Consider the following 19839-nt stretch of genomic DNA (forward strand, 5'->3'; position numbering starts at 1 on the left):
AATTTCCACATTTGTGCTTTTGTTTAGGCAACAGGAATTTTTCAAAAAGTGTAATTTTTAGCTTAGAAACGTAGAGTCTTGTGCCCGAAGCAAGTGCTGGCTTGTATGCAGGATATATTTAGAGAGAAGATTTGCAGTCATCTCACTGTGCAGACAGGGCAGGCGATGGAGCTCCATGCATCTCTAGATAGCTCTACATCATGGTGGCAAAACACCTAAAGAGGAACAGAAGGTTAGTCAGCACAGAGGAGCTATCGATTTAACTATCTTTACCTGTGTCTAGGCTGATGCTTTTCTTGAAGCTCTGTACCGATGAGATATGGCCCACCACGCACGTGTACACAGCGCCAGCTAGCCACTCAGCCTGTGGCACAGCCAACATGCTGTTTATGGAGCATTGATGGATGCTATGGTTGCACTGGATCATGCCATCAATGGAAGCAGTTAGTCGCCCTTCTGTACCATTCTCCCATGCCACAAAGATGTCTTCAGGGTAAAAGCCATGGACCAAACAGACCAGGTTTAACACCTCAGAAGCAGAGGCTTCATTGGACAGCGGGTGGAGAAGGGAGATGACCGGGGTCTTCATTACTACAATAGTGTATGAAAAGAATAGAAAAATAACTGTAAAAGGTTTCAGAAATATAAAACAAAGTCCAATAGTAAAGGACAGCCATTGGCCAGAGACATTCTTCCTTATTAAATGAAAAAGATATTCTATGATCTGTCCAAAAACCCTGTGGTAGCATAAATGTGGGCCTCTACGCTCAAGGTGAGAAGCCCATTTTGGTTTAGGTTTCATTTGCGACACTCAATATGGAGTTTGCAAAATGTACAGAGGCTCATTGGCCTTAGGTTAAACTTGTTGTAACATTGCTATACCGCCCAGGTCTAGAGGACAGGCAATGTCAAAAGTGTATGTAAAAAACTGTTCCTTTGCTTCATTTGATGATTTTATAAATCGGTGCCAAAGGTTTTATCTTATTATTGATTGATTGGATGAATAATTGGAAAACCACTACTGTTTCACCAAGTAACGGGCTGTCATTGGCTTTATAGCATTTGTGCAATATATAATGTACTCTATAAAACCCCATGTCAACTTCTGTAGTTTGAGCAATATCACTTGGCTCCTCCCAACCTTGAAATTTACTGCACTGTCTTTAGTCATTTTAGCCCTTCAGAAACACTCTAATAATCCATATTCTACCACACTGCTGGCACTCTTGCATCAGCAAGAAACAGGGCAAAGCCCTATCACATTTTTTGGCTGGGTTAAACAGGTACATATACACAGAATCTGGGTCATTTAGCAGAAGGTTTTTTCTCCTCGTGTAAAAGAGATTAAAGTGATTTGCCACAGATTTTGCTACTTTGGTAATAAGGACTGAAGTACTATTGTGTATCAAATAGGGAAATGTGGGGGTTACAATGTATCTCTAAAAATTGCATCTTACTGGCTCTGATCGAGGTACTGCTGTGTATGTGTGAACGTTTTCTATGGTAATTGAAATGATGACATTCCCCATGAGATACGTATCTGCTGCAGCAAACGTTCAACATTATTTTACTAAGGTGAGACCAAGGCCAAACTGGCTGAACTGGGCATCAGGTGTTTCCCTGGTGTAGGAAGGGAGCCTCTTTTTAGCATTGTTACCCCCCACTTTTGGCCTGTTTCTGAGGATATGTCTGGGTGTTTTTACTGTCTCACTGGGATACTGATAGCAAGGACCCCAGTGCTCTTAGTGAAAACCTTATTTGTCAGTGCGTTTTGCCTGTCTCACTGGGATCCTGCTAGCCAGGGCCCCAGTGCTCACAGTTTGTGGCCTAAATGTGTATGCCTGTGCAGTGCCTAACTGTGTCACTGAGGCTCTGCTAATCAGAACCTCAGTGCTCATGCTCTCTCTGCCCTTAAATTTGTCTCTATAGGCTAGTGACCACTTTTACCAATTACAATTGGCATACTGGAACACCCTTATAATTACCAGGTATATGGTACCTAGGTACCCAGGGTATTGGGGTTCCAAGAGATACATATGGGCTGCAGCATTTCTTTTGCCACCCATGGGGACCTCAGACAAACCTTTACACAGGACTGCAATTGCAGCCTGAGTGAAATAACTCCCATGTTATTTCACAGCCATTTTCACTGCACTTAAGTAACGTATAAGTCACCTATATGTCTAAACTTCACTTGCTGAAGGTTAGTTGCAAAGTTACTAAGTGTGAGGGCACCCTTGCACTAGCAAAGGTGCTCCCACATCATTCAGGGCCATTTCCCCGAACTTTGTTAGTGCGGGACACCATTACACGTGTACATATAGGCCAATACCTATATGTAGCTTCACAATGGTAACTCCGAATATGGCCCTATGTCATGTCTAAGATCAAGGAATTGTCCCCCCATTCCAAATCTGGTATTGGGGAGTCAATCCCATGCATCCCCGGGGCTCCACTATGGACCCTGGGTACTGCCAAACCAGCTCTCTGGGGTTTTCTCTGCAGCTACCGCTGCTGCCAACCCACAGACAGGGTTCTGCCCTCCTGGGGTCTGGGCAGCCCAGTCCCTGGAAGGCAGAACAAAGAATTTCCTCTGAGAGAGGGTGTTACACCCTCTCCCTTTGGAAATAGGTGTTAAAGGCTAGGGAGGGGTAGCCTCTCCCAGCCTCTGGAAATGCTTTGAAGGGCACATATGGTGCCCTCCTTGCATAAGCCAGTCTACACCGGTTTAGGGAATCCCCAGTCCCTGCTCTGGCGTGAAACTGGACAAAGGAAAGGGGAGTGACCACTCCCCTGTCCTTCACCACCCAGGGGTGGTGCCCACAGCTCCTCCAGTGTGTCCCAGACCTCTGCCATCCATCTTGTTTCCAGAGGTTTGAGGGCACTCTGGAGGCCTCTGAGTGGCCAGTGCCCGCAGGTGACGTCAGAGACCCCTCCTGATAGGTGCATATCACACTAGGTGGCCAATCCTCCTGTGAGGGCTATTTAGGGTCTCTCCAGTGGGCTTTTCCTCAGATAACGACTTGCAAGAATTCACCAGATTTCCTCTGCACCTCTCTCTTCAACTTCTGCCAAGGATCGACTGCTGACTGCTCCAGGACGCCTGCAAAACTGCAACAAAGTAGACAGAAGACTACCAGCACCATTGTAGCGCCTAATCCTGCCGGCTTTCTTGACTGTTTCCTGGTGGTGCATGCTCTGGGAGGAGCCTGCCTTCACTCTGCACTGGAAGCCATGAAGAAATCTCCTGTGGGTCGACGGAATCTTCCTCCTGCTTCAGCAGGCACCAAGCTTCAGCTTCACCAGTACTCTGGGACCCTTCTCATCCTGACGGGCGTGGCCTCTGGAACACAGGTGGTGGACCCAAGTGACCCAGACTGTCCAGTGGTCCAACTGTCCGAATTTGGAGGAAGTAAGTCCTTGCTTCCCCCTCCCCAGACAGTAATCCTGTGCACCACATGTTCTGCAGCTACAAGGGCTTCTGTGCACATTTCCAGGAAATCCTGCATGCACAGCCAAGCCTAGGTCCCCTGCACTCCATCCTGTGATGCTCAGCACCCTGAGTTGATCTCCGGTGTCGTGGGACCTCCTTTTGCAGTGTTGAGACGACCGCTGTGTTCAGTCTTCTTGAACCCATGTTCAAGGACTTCTGTGGGTGCTCCCTGCTTGTGCATGGGCTCTCTACATTGCTGAGGGCCCCCTCTGTCTCCTCTCCTAAGTGGCGACATCCTGGTCCTTCCTGGGCCCGGGCAGCATCCTTCTTCTCCAACAGCAACTCTTGCAGCTAGCAAGGCTTTTTTGCAGTGTTTTGCCAAGGAAACAACTCTGCATCCTCCAGCCTGCTGTGGGATGTCTTCTGCATGAAGAAGAACTTCCTACCACCTTTCATTGTTGCAGAATCTTCAGCTTCTTCCAACCAGAGGCAGCCATTTTGCACCTTCATCCGGGGTTTAGTGGGCTCCTGCACCCTCTGGGCACTTTAGCAACTCTTGGACTTGGTCCCTTTCCTTTGCAGATCTTGAGGTCCAAGAATCCATCTTCAGTGCTTTGCAGTCTGTTGTGGTCCTTGCAAAATCCTTCATCATGACTTTAGTATGTTTCTGGGGAAATAGTAGTACTTTACTCCTACTTTCTAGGGTCTTGGGGTGGGGTATTCATGACATTGTTAGTGTTTTCTTACACTCCCATCGACCCTCTATACACTACACTAGCCTAGGGGTCCATTCGTGGTTCGCATTCCACTTTCTTAGTATATGGTTTGTGTTGCCCCTAGGCCTATTGCATCCTATTGTATTCTACAGTGTTTGCACTACTTTCTGACTGTTTTTATTACCTGATTTGGTTTGTTGCGTATATTTTGTGTATTTTACTTACCTCCCAAGGGAGTATATCCTCTGAGATATTTTTGGCACATTGCCACTAAAATAAAGTACATTTATTTTTAGTAACTATGAGTATTGTCTTTCTTAGGATATAGTACCTACATGATATAAGTGGTATTGCATGAGCTTTGCATGTCTCTTAGTTCAGCCTTGGCTGCTCTGCCATAGCTGCCTCTATCAGACTAAGCTGCTAGAACACTACTACTCTACTAAAAAGGGATAACTGGACCTGGCACAAGGGGTAAGTACCATTGGTACCCACTATAAGCCAGGCCAGCCTCCTAAACCAGGGAGAAGGGTGGGGCCCCTTTTATTATTGTGGGCTGCATTTATAGCAGTGCAGCAGTTTTAAAAGCACTGCAGAGTTTCTTGTATAGCCAGATGTTTTCAGGTAACAATAAAAGTGCCAAGATAACTCTGGTGTTTAATGTACCTGCTGAAGAGAGATTGGAGTTTTGTCTAGTGGAAGTTTTGACTCATCTAAGGTAATGCAGAGGGTTAACATGGCTGCTGCAAGGAATGCGTACTATGCAGATCGCAGAACAGCATTTCATGTGCATAGCTCAGTGGGATACTGGTTTTGTCAAAGAGATCCTTTTGTTACTATGAAGTTCAAAAGTTACAATCATAATCTAGCACAGTGAGCTATGAACTGCCATTAAAGAGCTGCTCGCAAACAGCATAGTACAGGCTAGAAAGTTATGTTTTTCCCAGTCTTTAATTATCCTAATTTTGCTGAAAATTGTTCTTTTTGGTAGAAATACATTGCTTTTAGTAAAGTCAACCCAAACCACTGTGTTACTTTCTGAATTTGGAGTTTATGCTTCCCCAGACCAAGCACTCTCACAAAATGCCTACCAGTATGGATGACATGGGAATCCTACACCTTGTAGTTCCCTTTGTCTTATGTAACATTTTCTATACACTGATTTACACACTTATGATTCATTTTCTCTGTATGTGTGTGTGTGTGATGTAAAGTGCTCCAATACCCCTATGCTGGTAAGGGAGGCACTATAAAACATATGAATTACATGTGAGAGATAGGCTATGAAGAGATAATAGGCACTGTTATAGGGTGATAGTGAGGGAATCATGGAAGAGCCCCAATAAAGATTGCTGTATCCCGGTGCTCTGTAAGATCATCATTTACTATGCTTTAAAAATTAATACAATTGAATATATAATGAAAAATGTGTTGTAGAATGTAACGCTTTTGCCATTTCCTCCCAAATTCTCTTGAGGGGAGAACCCCCCAAGCCTCACTGTAGTGGTCAGGCTCGCTCATTATGCACCCTATGGAGGCTGGTCTGACAAAATTTGCCAGGACTCCCTGGGGTTCCCAGTCCAGCCCTGGGTGGCAAATGTTTACTATTTGTGTGATGTAAACTTATTTGATGTCATCAGGAGCAATAATTTTGTAATGCCACTTCCTGTGATATCACTAATGTCAAATGTCATATATTTTCACACCTGCTACTCCTGGAATTGTGTTCCAGTGACTGTACTGAGAAAGTGATTTGTAGTCCACTTTTAAATGTGAATGTTGGGTCTACATTCCAGACAAAATCGAGTATTCCGAACCCGTGTCAAGTGAACATCAAATACATTTGAATCTATTCCTGTTCCATTTTCTATGGGAAAGCACAAAGCGCTCCATCCATTCTGTAATCTCTCTTTGGGCTTCAAACCACGTCCATGTCACGTCAGTCACTTACATTGTTTCATGGGCTTGTCTTTTATAATCCGCTTCTTTTCATTTGTGAAAGGCATGCATACATCATGCCTGTTCCGGTGCTTAGCCCACCTACACAGCACCGGTAAACTACTAAAAACATACGAGGCTCAATGTTTTCAGCCTGGTGTCCAGACTACTTTATCTGTTTATTTTCCACGCAGTGCGATCGCACTGCGTTTTTTTTTCTTTACAACGCTAATAGCTCTAACTCGAGCAAATGCGAGACCCGTTACATTGAAAATGCTTGTTTTCTTTATATGGTCTGTTGTCTTTTATCTGTGCGGTGTTTCTATAGCATGAAACTAGCCAAAAGGCAGCAGAGCGCTGTACCGCCTAAAAGACAAACATAAAGCCAACGTGTGGCAGGAGAGGTGGTTGGTTTGTGGAATTGTCTTACACTCACATCAGTCATCCTGTCTGAACGCATTTACCATTTAATGTAAGAGCCTGCAAGAATCACGCAAAAGTATGTTGCACCGCAGAAGTATTCTGTGTGCATATTAGTAACTCTTTGGTCTTATCTCTTTGGTGTGTGATGCGTGTTAGGAAGTTTCCGTCTTACATTCTGTATTTATTATAACAATTCTAAAATACACAGCCATACTTTGGCTTTCGTATAAGAAATAGTATGCGATCTTTACGTATCTCCCTCGCCCTTGCTGTGTTGTAAAGACTTGTGCTTAATTCTGGCCAGAAAAGTAGAACTTTTTAATGGTTGTATTGTTAGTGTTCTCCTTTTTCTCAAAATGGTGATCCTTGCGGGCTAAGGTTTGTTTTCACTCATGACATCTCTCTTTCTCAATAGCTTCTTTTGTCGTTTCACATCTTTAAGTACATGTTTCCTAAATGGCCCTTTCGTCTTTGGACACGTGTGCGATAGTCTAAATTCGATAAACACGTAACACAGAAATAGTAATGGAAACCTGAGCTCCGTTTGAAGGTCTGCGGAGCAAGAACGATGGACGAGATGGCCGGCTTGCAGGTGACGGTCTCGGTCGTGTTCCATTGAGACAGGCTGATCGGAAGGGCGCTTCTGGTGTCTCTCACTGTCTCGGTTATCACGCCGCCTCCAGAGGCCCTGCCGTTCACCTCCCACCTCATGACGGCATTGCTAATGTCAGTTACGCACGTGATCGCCGATGTATTCTGCTGAAAGAGTTCTTCCAAAGACGGCTTGATAATGTAGGTGAGCGGCACTGCTGTATGGTAGCCTGTAAATAAACAAGGACACGTCATAGGAAATGGTGAAAGAGAGGTTCGCCTTTGAAAGTTGTGCATTTTAAAAACTGCGCTTCGAAAACTATGTTACAAGTCTCCTTTCTGCACCTGTATTTTTTTTATTGTTATTTTGGCCTTTTCAATAAATCTTGAATGCGATGACATAATTCACTTTCAACTCGTTTGAAATACTGTCAAGAATGCTGGCTTGAGGAGGAAATGACTGCCAGGAGACATTTTCTGCATAACCACTGCCCTTTTGAGACGTTTTCTGATCAAAACAGTCTTACACACCCAATAATTTTCCAAATTGTGCTGGTATAATACAGATTTGAAACATGTATTTAAGGGATGCACCAAAAGCCTCGCAAGCATTGATAGAGCATCACTGAACACATCGTTCAGCAATTACCATACCGACAGAACCAGGAAAGGCGTGGATCACACCACTATTTTTTAAAGCAACGTGGATGCAGAATTTCCCATCAAACACAGAATGTTGACCCTCGGCTAGACGAGCCACCACTTAAATTATAAAAGGCAGTAAAAACACAAATAATCTATTGCGGCTTCTGGGAAATGAGCAATCGCCACTTCCTACTGGATGACGCATAGAGAGAACTTCCTCAGATGCAAACAATACATTACTTGAGGTTGGATAAGAGGAAACAACCTACATCTGGTCCTTCTGACCTGCTGACTTTTAGATACTAACCCGACCATCCATCTGAAAGGACTCAAAGCTGAAACTGAGTTTTTGGTTGGACCATGGGAATGGATTTTCCCATTTTATACTTAACAATATCTTATTTGTCCATGGATTATTATAGTTTTTCCACAATCATCTAATGTCTTCACTTTCAGGTCCATTCCCCTTTATATCACGGTTATTTGCATTCTCTGTTCAAACCTAGATTTAGAATTACACCCACACACAGACAAATTGCACAGCATTTTTCTCCATCAGCTTACAGAACCAAAAACCTTGAGCACAACAAAATCTAACATTACATCATTACAGATAAAACACATATGCTAACCATTTATCTAAAGTCAAAGCATCTGGGCCCAGTTTCATTCGCTCCCAAATATTTGTAACCCTAGATTACACTTAGGTCCCACTTTCATCTAAGGTGCCTATTAATAGTAAAAAAAAATCCTCAGTGAAACAAAGTCAGAGTGAGCCTTGCTACTAAGCAGTTTTTCATGCTTATTCTAAATCCAGAACTTCCCAAAACATTGACAATGCCCTTGTAGGGCCCGGAAATCAGCAAAGGTGTATGCAGTAGTGATTGGAATCTTCAAATCTGTCCTAAGGCACTTAAGAAACTAATTTGATTGCAATAAGAACAGGGATCAATTTGAAAGGAAAAACAACAAATACAATCGTAATGGCTACTCTTTATCTGTAACTACAAAAAATTAAACAATGCACCGCCTTTAGTAATATAAGAATCAGAATTAAGACTCCTCGTTTCAAGGTGTATACTGTTAGAGGAAGAAGAACACAACACTTTGAGAGGTAATTTGACAGAACCGTAAAATGTGTTTATTTAAAGATTGTCTTTCAACCCACTTCTGTGTGGTTAAGAGACATCACTTTTATGTCTAACCAAAGAAAGACTCAAGGATATACATAGACAAGTCACACTAGAGTTCTTGGAAACCTTTGATTCTACCTATATAAGAAACAGATAAACTAAGCTACTACTACTATTAAAGATACTATGAAAAATCAAATCAAATTTATCAACAATGTATTTCTAAACTGGCTAAATTGTTCTTGGCATTTCCATGTATGTTTCTGAATGCTTTTTTCGCAAAGCTGTATGAAGCCACTGACAGAATGACTGACAAACATTTTGTCACTAATCTATAGGTACAAAGAGCAGAAGAGTTTGCTAAATAATTGCTTTGTTCCTCATTGTTAAAAATGGATTTCAGTCCATCAAGGATAAAGAAACATCTTAATTGCATCTTTAAAAGCAGAAACATCTGCAGGTATTTCAAGAGGGAGCACCAAATCACATAGGCCCTGATTATGAGTTGCTCGTTAAATTCTTACCCATGAGTAAACCCCTTTTTATGCAGGCCTGGGAATAACAAGTTTGATTTTTTTAATGCATCTGATAAGTATCGGATGTGCTAAATAACTCAACATTTGTTAAATTTCGGCAAGCCACATCTGCCATAATTTAATGGGAAAAAGCACACAGGGGAATATTTACAAGCCCCTTTTCTGCCACACCACTTTGCTACCTCTTTTGCCACATTATGGGCCAGATGTAGCAACTTCCCAAATTGCTACTTGCAAATTGCGAGTCCCTGGGATGCAGAAAGGTGTCTCAGACACCTTCTGCGAGTCGCTATGGGGTCGCAAAGACCCACCTCATTAATATTAATGAGGGGGGTCGCAATTTGCGACCCCATAGCGAGTCAGGGCACTCACGGGGATGGAGGCCTGCTGGGAACAGCAGACCTCCATGTCCGTGACTGCTTTTAAATAAAGCAGGTTTTTTTTTCAAAGTGCAACCCATTTTCCTTAAAGGAAAACGAGCTGCACTTTGAAAAATAAACCGAAACCTTTTGTTTCGGTATTTTTCAGGGCAAATTATTTTTTTGTCCAGTCCACTTCAAGTGGATGGTAACTGCGAGTCCATTTGCGACCGCTTTCGCGGTCGCAAATGGAATTGCATACCAGTGCGACTCGCAAATAGGAAGGGAACACCCCTTCCTATTTGCGACTCGGAAATGCATTTTGCGAGTCGGTTCTGACTCGCAAAATGCATTTCTACATACCAGATGGGCTTTAGCGACTCGCAAACGGCGTTTTTCGCCGTTTGCGAGTCACTAAAGCTTTCCTACATCTGGCCCTTCCCCTCCATCAGGCATAATGTATGCAAGTGGGGCATTCCAGCACAAGGAGGCCCGAAAAAATGATTCAGTGAAATTTACAACATTTCACTGCGCCATTGTTTCCGTCATTTTTAACGCCTGCTTAAAGCAGGCTTTAAAATGACGCATCCATTATATTTAATTAATGGGCCTCCCTGTGCTTTGCTGCACTAACGTCAAAATGTTTGATGATAGTGTAGCAAAGCACCACAATAGCATCAAAATGTTTGACGCTGTTGTGCTAACGACCGCCATGGTGCCCTGTATTGTAAATACGGTGGAACCAAGGTGTCATTAGGAGCCAGTAAGGTGGATCATCTATGATGCACAACTTTCTTGTAGATTCACCTCATTGTATTTACTGTGTCATATGGATGTTGGTGCATTAAACACCTAAATCTGCATGTTATTCCCCAGAAACTCACAAGAGGTGATATGTTTTGCACTGGATAAATTACAACCCCATGGTATTGCTATTTACTAGGCTCAATAAATAGCACCTATAATTGTAATCAGGCCCATAGAGTCACAAAAGCCTGCCGGCACATCAGATTTCCTGTTGGACTAATGCATCTGTTGAGTTTATCAGTTTAGGTACATTAAACCAGATTTACCATGCATCCAACATCATTATTTTCAACAGGGCTAAAGCACAATAGTGTATGAAAGGGTTTAATTTAAAAAAAAAATCAATGTAATTATTTTTTTATAATGTGTAATCATCTACCAAAGAGATATCATATAATCAACCAATGCTGTAATCTGTGGAAATCTAAAAGGCATTATTCAGGAGGTGGGTGACAAAATAATCAAGTCTCTAGGGCATTCCTGAAGTTTAAAAGTGCTATCTTAGACCATAGATGTGCCATGAAAAAAATCTTATGAATAGTTGCAGCAAATGAAAGAGCTTTTCCACCAGTGGTAGAGCAACAAGACTTAGGACTTGGAGAAGAAATGTTTCCTTGGTTGTTAGATAGGAATTGCGTTTGTACCAGCAAAAGAGTTGTGACAGAGGAGTTTTGTGTGGGTCAGCAATCTTTTCTTCATAAGTAGCCAATGAAGATAAGTCAAAGCTGGGGAAACATGATTAGAACTCTAGAGACCAAAAACAACCTGGCTGCTGAGATTCGGACAAGCTTCAATTTGTGTAAGACATAGGCAGATGTTTCACGGTATAAAGCATTGCAGTAGTCAGTAAGTGGCTTTTGAAAAGCACACAATGGGGTTTTTGCATTGTGCAATGCTGTTGGCTGCAGAGCCTGGCCTTCAGCCACCCCTGTGTCCAGCTCTCCACATGTGGCCAACAGCATATGTTCTTTGGCTGTGCACAACATTGGTTGGTCAAATGGACTGGCCTCTAGCCATACCCCATGCTCAGCCCTCCACCAGCAGGCAAAGCTACTCTGCATGTTCCCTGACCAGCCTGTGTGCCCATCTTTCTATAGGTGATCAACATTCGAAGCCATGGCCTATAGCTGTGTGCAGCAGCGCTTGGCTCAGGTCCTGGTCTCCAACCCTGCACCCGACCCACCACAAGGTGCCCCCACTCACTGCTGACAGCCTTCATCTCTGTGCAGCGGTGGTTGCAGCAAGGCGTTGCCATTGACCAGTCGCTGCACTCAAATCTCTTCATTCTCCCAATACTGGTATTACACAGCTTTTAGCCACATGCAGTGGGGGCTTTCCTCCGGCCACACACTGCACCCAACACTCCACAGGTGGCCATCCTCCTGCTGTGCATAGCAATTGGCATAAGCAGCAGGGGTTAACCTCAGGGTCCATCCTTTTGCACCTAGCTCTCCATAGGCGCCCAATCTTTGCTGCCCTTTCTCTTTAGCTGTGCACTGTGATTTGGTTGCAGGGCATGGATTCTGGCCAGGCCTTGCCCCCTACCCTCTCTAGGTGGCCATGTTTCACAGCCTACAGTCATCTACCATGCACTGCAGGCAGAACCCAGGACTAGATTGCAGCCAGACCCTATTCCCACACCAGTGCATTTGGCCAACCCTAAAGTGTATCCATTGCCATGTATAGCATTATGGCTTTAAATACTTTACTTTTTTGAATATTTTTTCACAATTTGAAGATCCTATGCTCAATCTATAAATCCCAGGCCCAGGAGCATCCACGGAACGTTGATGAATCCTGCAATATGTTTTTTAAATTGTTATTTTAATATCAAGGGAGGCTTCTTTGAACTAACCCACCAAACTGGCCTGGGGGTCAGGGAAGGCTCACTCAGACCCATTATGTCTTTTTCTTTTTAATTTTCTCAGCGCAGTGCTCAAAATAGGTAATGCTGTTGCAACAAAAATATTTCTGTGTTGGCCTGCTAATCACACTGTAGCATATTTATGAATCTGCAACTAAATTTGCCACATAGCAATGCTAAAAGAGAGAAAAAGGGCTCTGGTACAATTGAATACCTTTAATGTTTTTAATGGAGTCACAAATTCTTCCTGGATTCGCAAATCTGTGGAGAATCAGTGAGTTAACAGTCCAAATACCTGTAAAATTAAACGTCGTTATGCCCAAACCCAGCGCCTTATTAAATGCTAATTTCTCAAAAACTATTGAGCAGAATTAAACACAACCAACAGAAGCACAGTGCTTGAGAAAAGGAAATCCAAATTTGGACTAAATCTATTCAGGTGTTCCGAATCTTATGGGAAATAAAATAGGAAAGTGTGTCATGAATCAGTCTCAGACTCATGGCTCTCCAGGAGTCAGGCCTAAAGAAATATATTCTCAATCACTTAGGGTATTGTTATAGCAGTGGCATAAATGTACATAGGTCTGAAACTCTGAATAAGCAGTAGAGGGAAACTGGGAAGGCTTTCTTTGGCTGGGTCTAAAAAGGTCAGGCCTCTGTGTCAGCTATGAGTTTACCTTCCAAGCTATAAGAGGCAGTTCCAGTTAAAAGGACACCAAGAGTGGAGTACTTGAACTGGCAACAGCGCTTGAGGTGCTTTATCTGCTGTTAACTCAGTTCACACCTGTTTGGCGTACCTTCATGCGTTTGTATTTCCCTGTCCATAATTCCCTCTGTAGTTAGCTCACTGTTAGACAGGGCTTTACCAGCTTTTCTTCTTCCCTCTGTTCCCCTGCAATCCTGTGTTATTTACCAGTTGGCATTCCCCAGTGGTGGCTTGCGGGAGGGAAGGAAAAGGAGTGGGGTGGGGCATAGCGGCAAGTGGCTGGTGGGGGGACCAAAAAAAATATTATAATAATAAAAACAAATGTACTTTTTGCTCTGTGCCAAGCCTCGCCGCTCCGATCCGCTCCTCGACTGGACTGCAGGCACAGACTCCCACCCTTCCTGCGTCCAATACTAACACTGCTGTCAGCATGAAAGCAGCGTTAGAATTGGATGAAGTGCTGAGCCAGGTTGCTCCGAGACAGAGTGGAAGTCTCTGCCTGCTGTTTCCAACCCAGCAACGCAGTGCCTGCATTACTGGGTTGGAGAGAGCCCAGTGAGCATGGCCCCACCCCCTTTATCATAAAACGACAATAATCTTAGTTTATTATCGTTTTGTAGTAGGTTTTGCAGCTGCTGCTGCTGCTGGCAGAGGGGCGATGCCATAGCAGAAGAGACACCCCTGCATTCCTCCATTGTTGGTGTTCTCTTACCAATAAAACCTCAATAGAAGCTCCCTGCCCTTTTGGTTTTCTGTTTCTATCTTGGTAGCCACGGAGCTATTTGCAGAGCTTTGCACTTCACTTACTTTAGCCTAGTAAGCACAATATTGTGTGTGAGCCTTGAAGTGATGCACAATTGTTAAAGATCTGTTTCTGATGTGTTGTGTGAATTTGCTATAGAAACTCAAAGGTCTAGTGGGTCTTTGTAAACATTTGGGAAGTGTTGAGCCAACTTACCATCAGAATTGTGCCTGGGTCTCTGTCTCTCATCCCTGACCCTTCTTTTTCCTGTGGTAAAATTATCTTCAGGAGTATTATTTATCACACTGAGCGTAAGCTGCCATAAAGAGAGGCAGATTCTCTCTGCTCTCAAGAAATCATGATGAGTCTCGAGTTTGGATAAATGACACGTTTGGAAACCTCACTGTCCTGGATCTACAATAAACTAACCATGAAGAATCTAAAGTGATTGTATTTTCTTTTAAAGATTTGTGCTGATTGGTGAAACAAAATTATTAGGAAAATGAAAAACATTCCTGCTCTGTGCATCACAGGTGCTGTTCCTGCTCCTTGTAATGTAATGTATAAATGAACCCTGGTTAGTTCCCAAGTTTTAGGGTTTTAGGTGAGATGCAGCTCTTTCATATGGAGCACACTAGAACACCACTGACTCTCTAAAACTGTTCACCTCACATATCTGTCTCTCTAGCAGTTTTTCAACTAGAGGGTTAGCACAGTGCCATTCATGTCAAGATAAAAAAGAGACAAAGCCTTTTGCCATTTATGCACCAAAGTCTTTAGTAATAGAAGTAGCTAGTGCCATCCGTGATGAGACCAAAAATATCAATTTTCTTTTGCTATTCCAGGAACAGTATTACAGATTTGTATTGGTAAAATATCATCCAAGCTATACAGAATATGATTAGATAGAAATGTTGATGCTGCCATTTTAGGAGTCCTGAGTTTTATAAAAAAAAGTTAGAAGGGGCCATCCTGTGTCCTGGAAGGCCATTGTTTTGGGGTTCTAGAAGGATTCACTGCTCGGGGGCAAACTAAAAAAAATGTTTCCCTGCCACCAGTCTTGCAGGACTCAGCAAAACCTCTGGTGAGGACCTGTGGGTCTCTCCCGGGACTCAACGCAGCCCCATGGGGTCCCACTGGAGTACGAAAAACTTTGCAAACATTATAGAGTGAAGTTTGCTCTGTCCCAAGGTACCTTGGTGTACCACTTTTGCAACAGTACTGCAGGAGTTAAAATGTGGGGTGGGTATCCATGGGGAGGTTGGCAAGCAATGGTAGGGTGGGCACAGTGTCTGGCAGCATGCCGAAGACCATGCCTAGCAGGGTATTGGTCATCTATGAGCAGGTTAGATATAGGGCCTGAAGTCAGACCAAGTGAGGTTGCCACCACTGTGGGGTTGGCTGCAGGGCCTGGCCTGCATGCAGCCCCCTATTGCGCACGGTCAACAGTAATGCTTAATGAGGGAGTTGGGTGAATATGCCCAAAAAAGGCAGACATTAATTAAAAAACAAAACAAAGGCCCCACCTTAACCAAAGGTTAAAGTGATGTTATAGTTAGATATGGTAATAAGACTTTATGTTAAAAAATAGTTTTAATATTATTAACCCCTTCGCTGCCAGGCCTTTTCCCCTCCTTTGCCGAGCCTTTTTGTGGCTATTTGGGGCAGTTCACGCTTAGGCCCTCATAACTTTTTCTCCACATAAGCTACTCACCCCAAATTTGCGTCCTTTTATTCCAACATCCTAGGGATTCTAGAGGTACCCAGACTTTGTGGGTTCCCCTGAAGGAGAACAAGAAATTAGCCAAAATACAGCAAACATTTCGCTTTTTTCCCAAAAATTAAATAAAGTGCTGCAGAAGAAGGCCTGTGGTTTTGACCCTGAACATGGCATCAACAAGGGATTTGCGGTGCTAAAATCACCCTCTTCCCAGCTTTCAGGAACAGGCAGGCATGAATCAAAGAAACCCATTCTTCAACACAATTTTGGCATTTTACAGGGACATACCCCATTTTTACTATTTTTTGTGCTTTCAGCCTCCTTCCAGTTAGTGACCGAAATGGGTGTGAAACCAATGCTGGATCCCAGAAAGCTAAACATTTCTAAAAAGTAGACAAAATTCTCAGTTCAGCAGGGGGTAATTCGTGTAGATCCTACAAGGGTTTCCTACAGAAAATAACAGCTGAAATAAAAAAATATTTAAATTGAGGTAAAAAAACAGCAATTTTTCTCCACTTTTTACTCTGTAACCTTTTCCTGCGATGTCAGATTTTTGAAAGCAATATACCGTTACGTCAGCTGGACTTTTCTGGTTGCGGAGATATATAGGGCTTGTAGGTTCATCAAGAACCCTAGGTACCCAGAGCCAATAAATGAGCTGCACCTTGCAATGGGTTTTCATTCTACAACGGGTATACAGCAATTCATTTGCTGAAATATAAAAAGTTAAAAATAGGTATCAAGAAAACCTTTGTATTTCCAAAATGGCCACAAGATAAGGTGTTGAGAAGCAGTGGTTATTTGCACATCTCTGAATTCTGGGGTCCCTAGCATGTGAATTACAGGGCATTTCTCAAAAAGACGTCTTTTTTACACACTGTCTTACATTTGGAAGGAAAAAATGTAGAGAAAGACAAGGGGCAATAACACTTGTTTTGCTATTCTGTATTCCTCCAAGTCTCCCGATAAAAATGGTACCTCACTTGCGTGGCTAGGCCTAGCGCTCGCGACAGGAAACACAAAATGGACACATCACATTTTCAGAAAGAAAACAGAGCTGTTTTTTTCAAAGTGCCTATCTGCAGATTTTGGCCTCTAGCTCAGCCGGCACCTAGGAAAACCTAGCAAACCTGTGCATTTTTGAAAACTAGACACCTGGGGGAATCCAAATGGGGTGACTTGTGGGGCTCTGACCAGGTCCTGTTACCCAGAATCCTCTGCAAACCTCAAAATGTGGCCTAAAAAAACACTTGTTCCTGTCATTTCGGTGAAAGAAACTTCTGGAATCTGAGAGGAGCCATAAATTTCCTTCCACCCAGCATTCCCCCAAGTCTCCCGATAACAAGGGTACCTCACTTTTGTGGGCAGGCCTAGCGCCCGTGACAGGAAATGCCCCAAAACACAACGTGGACACATCACATTTTCAGAAAGAAAACAGAGCTGTTTTTTAAAAAGTGCCTAGCTGTGGATTTTGGCCTCTAGCTCAGCCGGCACCTGGGGAAACCTAGCAAACCAGTGCATTTTTTAAAACTAGCCACCTAGGGGAATCCAAGATGGGGTGACTTGTGGGGCTCTGACCAGGTTCTGTTACCCAGAATCCTTTGCAAACCTCAAAATGTGGCCACAAAAACACTTTTTCCTGTCATTTCGGTGACAGAAAGTTCTGGAATCTGAGAGGAGCCACAAATTTCCTGCCACCCAGCGTTCCCCCAAGGCTTCCGATAAAAATGGTACCTCACTTGTGTGGGTAGGCCTAGCGCCAGCGACAAGATATGCCCCAAAACACAACGTGGACACATCACATTTTCCCAAAGAAAACAGAACTGTTTTTTGCAAAGTGCCTAGCTGTGGATTTTGGCCTCTATCTCAGCCGGCATCTAAGAAAACCTACCAAACCTGTGCATTTTTTAAACCTAGACACATAGGGGACTCCAAGCTGGGGTGACTTGTGGGGCTCTGACCAGGTTCTGTTACCAACAATCCTTTGCAAACCTCAAAATGTGGCCAAAAAAACACTTTTTCCTCACATTTCGGTGACAGAAGGTTCTGGAATCTGAGAGGAGCCATGAATCTCCTTCCACCCATCGCTCCCCAAGTCTCCCGATAAAAATGGTACCTCACTTGTGTGGGTAGGCATAGCGCCCGCGACAGGATATGCCCCAAAACACAACGTGGACACATCACATTTTCCCAAAGAAAACAGACCTGTTTTTTTCAAAGTGCCTAGCTGTAGATTTTGGCCTCTAGCTCAGCCGGCACCTAGGAAAACCTAGCAAACCTGTGCATTTTTGAAAACTAGACACCCGGGGGAATCCAAATGGGGTGACTTGTGGGGCTCTGACCAGGTCCTGTTACCCAGAATCCTCTGCAAACCTCAAAATGTGGCCTAAAAAAACACTTTTTCCTGTCATTTCGGTGAAAGAAACTTCTGGAATCTGATAGGAGCCACAAATTTCCTTCCACCCAGCATTCCCCCAAGTCTCCCGATAACAAGGGTACCTCACTTTTGTGGGTAGGCCTAGCGCCAGCGACAAGATATGCCCCAAAACACAACGTGGACACATCACATTTTCCCAAAGAAAACAGAACTGTTTTTTGCAAAGTGCCTAGCTGTGGATTTTGGCCTCTATCTCAGCCGGCATCTAAGAAAACCTACCAAACCTGTGCATTTTTGAAACCTAGACACATAGGGGACTCCAAGCTCAGGTGACTTGTGGGGCTCTGATCAGGTTCTGTTACCAACAATCCTTTGCAAACCTCAAAATGTGGCCAAAAAAACACTTTTTCCTCACATTTCGGTGACAGAAGGTTCTGGAATCTGAGAGGAGCCATGAATCTCCTTCCACCCATCGCTCCCCAAGTCTCCCAATAAAAATGGTACCTCACTTGTGTGGGTAGGCATAGCGCCCGCGACAGGATATGCCCCAAAACACAACGTGGACACATCACATTTTCCCAAAGAAAACAGACCTGTTTTTTGCAAAGTGCCTAGCTGTGGATTTTGGCCTCTAGCTCAGATGGCACCAAGGAAAACCTACCAACCCTGTGCATTTTTTAAAACTAGATTCCTAGGGGAATCCAAGATGGGGTGACTTGTGGAGTTCTCACCAGGGTCTGTTACCCAGAATCCTTTGCAAACCTCAAAATGTGGCCAAAAAAACACTTTTTCCTCACATTTCGGTGACAGAAAGTTCTGGAATCTGAGAGGAGCCACAAATTTCCTTCCACCCAGCGTTCCCCCAAGTCTCCCGATAAACATGGTACCTCACATGTGTGGGTAGGCCTAGCGCCCGCGACAGGATATGCCCCAAAACACAGGGTGGACACATCACATTTTCCCAAAGAAAACAGAACTGTTTTTTGCAAAGTGCCTAGCTGTAGATTTTGGCCTCTAGCTCAGCCGGCACTAAGGAAAACCTACCAAACCTGTGCATTTTAAAAAACTAGACACCTAGGGGAATCCAAGATGGGGTGACTTGTGGGGCGCTGACCAGGTTCTGTTACACAGAATCCTTTGCAAACCTCAAAATTTGGCCACAAAAACACTTTTTCCTCACATTTTGGTGATAGAAAGTTCTGGAATCTGAGAGGAGCCATAAATTTCTTCCACCCAGCGTTCCCCCAAGTCTCCCAATAAAAATGGTACCTCACTTGTGTGGGTAGGCCTAGCGCCCATGACAGGATATGCCCCAAAACACAACGTGGACACATCACATTTTCCCAAAGAAAACAGACCTGTTTTTTGCAAAGTGCCTAGCTGTGAATTTTGGCCTCTAACTCAGCTGGCACTAAGGAAAACCTACCAAACCTGTGCATTTTTTAAAACTAGATACCTAGGGCAATCCAAGATGGGGTGACTTGTGGAGTTCTCAACAGGGTCTGTTACCCAGAATCCTTTGCAAACCTCACAATTTGGCCAAAAAAGCACTTTTTCCTCACATTTCGGTGACATAAAGTTCTGGAATCTGAGAGGAGCCACAACTTTCCTTCTACCCAGCGTTCCCCCAAGTCTCCCGATAAAAATGGTACCTCACTTGTGTGGGTAGGCCTAGCGCCCGTGACAGGATATGCCCCAAAACACAACGTGGACACAACATATTTTCCCAAAGAAAACAGACCTGTTTTTTGCAAAGTGCCTAGCTGTGGATTGTGGCCTCTAGCTCAGCCGGAAGCTAGGAAAACCTACCAAACCTGTGCATTTTTGAACACTAGACACCTAGGGGAAT

The 19839-nt window shown here is 43.8% G+C and overlaps 1 protein-coding gene across 1 annotated transcript in view; it reads right to left on the minus strand.

Annotated features, from left to right (window-relative positions):
* The window catches only part of LOC138302214 (uncharacterized), a 219562-nt gene that overhangs the window by 12549 nt on the left and 187174 nt on the right, over positions 1-19839 (minus strand). The window contains exons 9-10 of the mRNA XM_069242546.1: positions 7044-7331; positions 274-591 (exon numbers count right to left, since the gene is read on the minus strand). Coding sequence (XP_069098647.1) covers positions 274-591; positions 7044-7331 — 606 coding nt within the window. The remainder of the gene's footprint in view (positions 1-273; positions 592-7043; positions 7332-19839) is intronic.

This window comes from Pleurodeles waltl, chromosome 6, assembly GCF_031143425.1.
Source record: "Pleurodeles waltl isolate 20211129_DDA chromosome 6, aPleWal1.hap1.20221129, whole genome shotgun sequence".
Classification (NCBI taxonomy): domain Eukaryota; kingdom Metazoa; phylum Chordata; class Amphibia; order Caudata; family Salamandridae; genus Pleurodeles; species Pleurodeles waltl.